The sequence below is a fragment of the Solanum dulcamara genome, chromosome 7 (genome assembly GCF_947179165.1).
Source record: "Solanum dulcamara chromosome 7, daSolDulc1.2, whole genome shotgun sequence".
NCBI classification, from domain to species: Eukaryota; Viridiplantae; Streptophyta; class Magnoliopsida; order Solanales; family Solanaceae; genus Solanum; species Solanum dulcamara.
Window position 1 is genome coordinate 8,183,220 of NC_077243.1, and position 3,856 is coordinate 8,187,075.

The following is a 3,856-nucleotide window of genomic DNA, read 5'->3' on the forward strand; positions in this document are numbered from 1 at the left end:
AAAATGAGAGAAAAATTCTCTATTGATAGACAAAAAAAGTAGTGTGAACAAGTGCTTATTGTGGCTTATCGGAAAGGTCACAACTCCTTGGAAAAGTTATAACTATTTGCAAAAGTCACAACCTTTCAGAAAAATCGCAACTCTTCAAGAAAGTCGCATCTTTTTGGAAAAATCACAACCTTTCGAAACGGTCACAACCTTTTGGAAAAGGCTCAATCTTTCGTAAATATCACAACCTTTTATTTCTCATTCACACCTTTAAAACCCAAAATATATTATCATTTAAAAGAATATCTTGTTGTTTTTGATTAATTATTTGGACTAATCATATCTTGCTGTTGTCGGTTGTGTAGAATCTTCTTCCATCTTTGTTAAGTTTCCATATTTTTATTCATTAATTAAACGGCTGTATCTATCAGGTTATCAAAAAGTATGACTATATATATAATTAAGAAAATTCATAAAATATTATTTAATTATAGGTATGAAGAGAAAGTGTTGAAGAAATGTGCTATTACTGATGTTGAACCTTTTAACTTTTTTGGGCCAGGATATATTGGTTTAATACGGAACACTTGATTGAAACTAGTTTGGGGAAATTTTGGTTTTTGATAATTCAAACAAGACAAATCTCAAGTCAATTACTAATACTCATTTCTTAGAGAAAAAAGAATTATGCTCAATTTTATTTTTACATAAAGACAAGACCCTCCAATCTCCATGCCATTCTTATTTGATCTAATAAAAAGGGCAGCTCGGTGCACTAAAGTTTTCGATATGCGCAGGGTCCGAGGAAGGGTCCGACCACAAGGATCTATTGTACGCAACCTTACATTGCATTTCTGCTAGAGGTTGTTTTCAAGACTTGAACTCGTGACTTATTTGATCTAATAGTGTAATAAAATTACTATATGCTCAACACATTTGAGTGTTAAAAGTTTTCGAGAATCAATAACCGATTCATTTATTATCTCCAACATATTTGCTAGTATATATTTCTTAATAATATATATGTGTGGAGGTCTCTCACACATAATGGAGTGTGACTTATAATTCTCATTGTTCCACTACTCCCTTCCACTTCCTTGATCCCTCAATGCAGGCGACATCTAAAGATCTGATTATATATTCAACACAATTTAGTAGCTTTGTCCAAATTTCTACTTAATGTAATAGAAAATATTTTCCTTAATAACCATTAATAGTGCACCATATAGACCATCAAAAATTTCAATCTGTCTAATAATTAAATATTCAGTATAATTTTATATAATATTATATCTAAAAAGATAAAATATATATAAATTTTAATTTTATCTCGAAAATAAAACTTGACTTGAAAAAAACCACTCTCGCCCAAGAGCGATAAATCAGCCCCATTAACGATTCAAATTTTAAATTTGCATAATACAAAGTAGTAAACAAAAACAATAAACTACAAATTAATTTGCCTACAAATTATGGCATTACTTGACCAAGAAACGCAAGGTTGTTGGTGTGTCACCACCACATAAAACAAAAAGAAAAAAAGGAAAAACTTAAAAATCTCAAAGAGCATGAGTAGTGTCAAGTGTGTATACTTCCAATAACTCTGGCTCCTACTTGATGCTTTTCATCTCCATTAAACTCATTTCCCCCTTTTTATTCCGATCGAAAATTCAAAATCATGTTCTTCACTATGATTGATCAAATCGAATTACTGGCTGATTCCGTATAAAAGGTAATTGGGGAAAATTGAAAATTGGAAAAGACTATGATAATGGAAGTTGTGGTCTCGGTGATGTTGTTGTTAGTGGGTATAGCTGTTTTGGTGTTCATTCATGTTTGTATAGTTGGAAGAGCTTTCAGGAACAGAAATGGAATCAACGGTACCATCTTTAACCCGAGAAATGTGAACAGACATACAAGTATGTGTATGTCACAGGAGGATATAAAAAAATTGCCCTGTTTTGATTACAAAGTGGAAGCTGTGAAAGGGAGCCCTCTGGATTGTGCTGTGTGCTTAGAGAATTTCAAGGTTGGTGACAAGTGCAGGCTACTACCAAAGTGCAATCACACTTTTCATGTTCACTGCATTGATTCATGGCTACAGAAAACAGCTGCTTGTCCAATATGCAGAGCAAGTGCTAAATCAACATTAGAAACAGAGGAACAAAGCAATAATTCTACTCAAGTTGCACTTCAAATCACTTAAAGATAACATTTTATTATTATTTTTTGAAGTTGGGACTGGGAGTAGGTAGTATAGTTTGAAATTTGCTCCCTTGCTTCTGTTCTCTTCTGGAAGAGAGCTAAAAAGTGGCTGATTTATATCATAAATTGTGGAGAAAATTAAGAGATGTTTTAAATCCAGATATTTCTTGCCAGTGTTGTGTGGTTCCTTTCCATAGCCATGTATTTATTCTTTTTCTTCTTACAAATTGTAATGATTTGTTTCATTGTAATTAATGCTATCAGCTATTTAATTGCTATTGTTATTCTCCTCCTGGAAATAAAAAGATAGGGCCCGGAGAGAGTGACCTTTCCCATTAGTTGCCATTTGCCAAGAAAAAAATGTTGAAAGACCACCAATTCGCGGTTGCTTCATTCTTAATTATAGTTTTGGGTTTGAATTTTAGATATTAAAATTCAAATCAAATTAATTGGGTTTTAATATGAATATCAAACACTAAATAAAAAATAAAAAAATTCGCACTATCAAGTATCAAATTAAATAACTTACCAACAACAAATATATTTTGCAGCAAGTTTGATATAGTAACATAAAAAGTAAAGTAATACCAATTCTACATTATCAATCCACCAAAAAGAAAAAAAGGAAACTTTTTTTCATGTAACTTAAATTCATATTTTATTATTTAGGCATAATACATAAATTTGTCCCTAAACTTGATTTTAAATTTTAAGTATGGCCTTCAATTTTCATAATAGACAAATAGGCATTTTAACTAATCGATTCTTAAACCAAAAAAGCACGTGGATTTTTGAGCCACTCAGTGCCTGCCTGGTAATTAAAAAATTTATATGTATTTTATAATTTAAAAAAATTAAAGAAAATGGGATTTTGATTTGAAAAATGAAGATATATATATAAAAGAGATTCATTAAGGGTAAAATTGTCATTTATGCTTTGTTTTAACTGTTGTGGGCCTCGAAAATTATATTTGACGGGCTTGAATTGCGTCTCGATCACGCGTTTTGCCATGTTGAATTCACGTGTTTTTTTGTTTAAGAAATGTATAGTTAAAGTGTCAATTTGTGCACTATGAAAGTTGAAGGTCATACTTAAAATTTGAAAGAAAGTTTAGGGGTCATTTTATGTATTATGCCTATTATTTAATCGCATTTAATTAGTATATTCTATCTAAATTTATCACTTAAACGTGACAATTTGGTGTATACATCTCTAGTTGAGTTATTTTAGTCAAATATGCAATCGAATAAAATATTGGATGAGAGATGTTTCGAAAGTTATATCGAATTTTTTTGGATTGTTTGGGGTTGGGAGGTTAAGATTTATAATCTAATCGTTAGTTTTGTTGATCACACAACGGGGCCTATCATAGCTTTCGTTCTGTGTGTGTGTTAATGTCTAGCAATTGATAATAATTAGTTATTACTTGTAATAATACTATAATAGGCACATAACTTCAGATAGGTGTTTTATGTATTTACACTATGTGCCATTGCGCATGTTTGCGAGAATGTGCATGTTTTCATGTAAGGATCTTAATAGCATAAAAAAATTTCTACACCATCATAAATATTGCTCTATTTTCCATTTTTCATGTCATACTTCATTTAAAGGGTTATGTGTTATCATGAATTAACTGAACCAGATGATATAAAAATTTAC

General features: G+C 30.9%; 1 protein-coding gene across 1 annotated transcript; it reads left to right on the forward strand.

The window, feature by feature from the left end:
* The first annotated feature begins 1,759 nt into the window (after window positions 1-1,759).
* Window positions 1,760-2,194, forward strand: LOC129893994 (RING-H2 finger protein ATL13-like). The gene has a single exon (XM_055969471.1). The coding sequence runs from the start codon at window positions 1,760-1,762 to the stop codon at window positions 2,192-2,194; it is 435 nt and encodes a 144-aa protein (XP_055825446.1).
* Window positions 2,195-3,856: the final 1,662 nt, after the last annotated feature.

Excerpts from the sequence above, each read along its gene's own strand:
- LOC129893994 (XM_055969471.1), top strand. The coding sequence starts at position 1,760 with ATGGAAGTTGTGGTCTCGGTGATGTTGTTGTTAGTGGGTATAGCTGTT.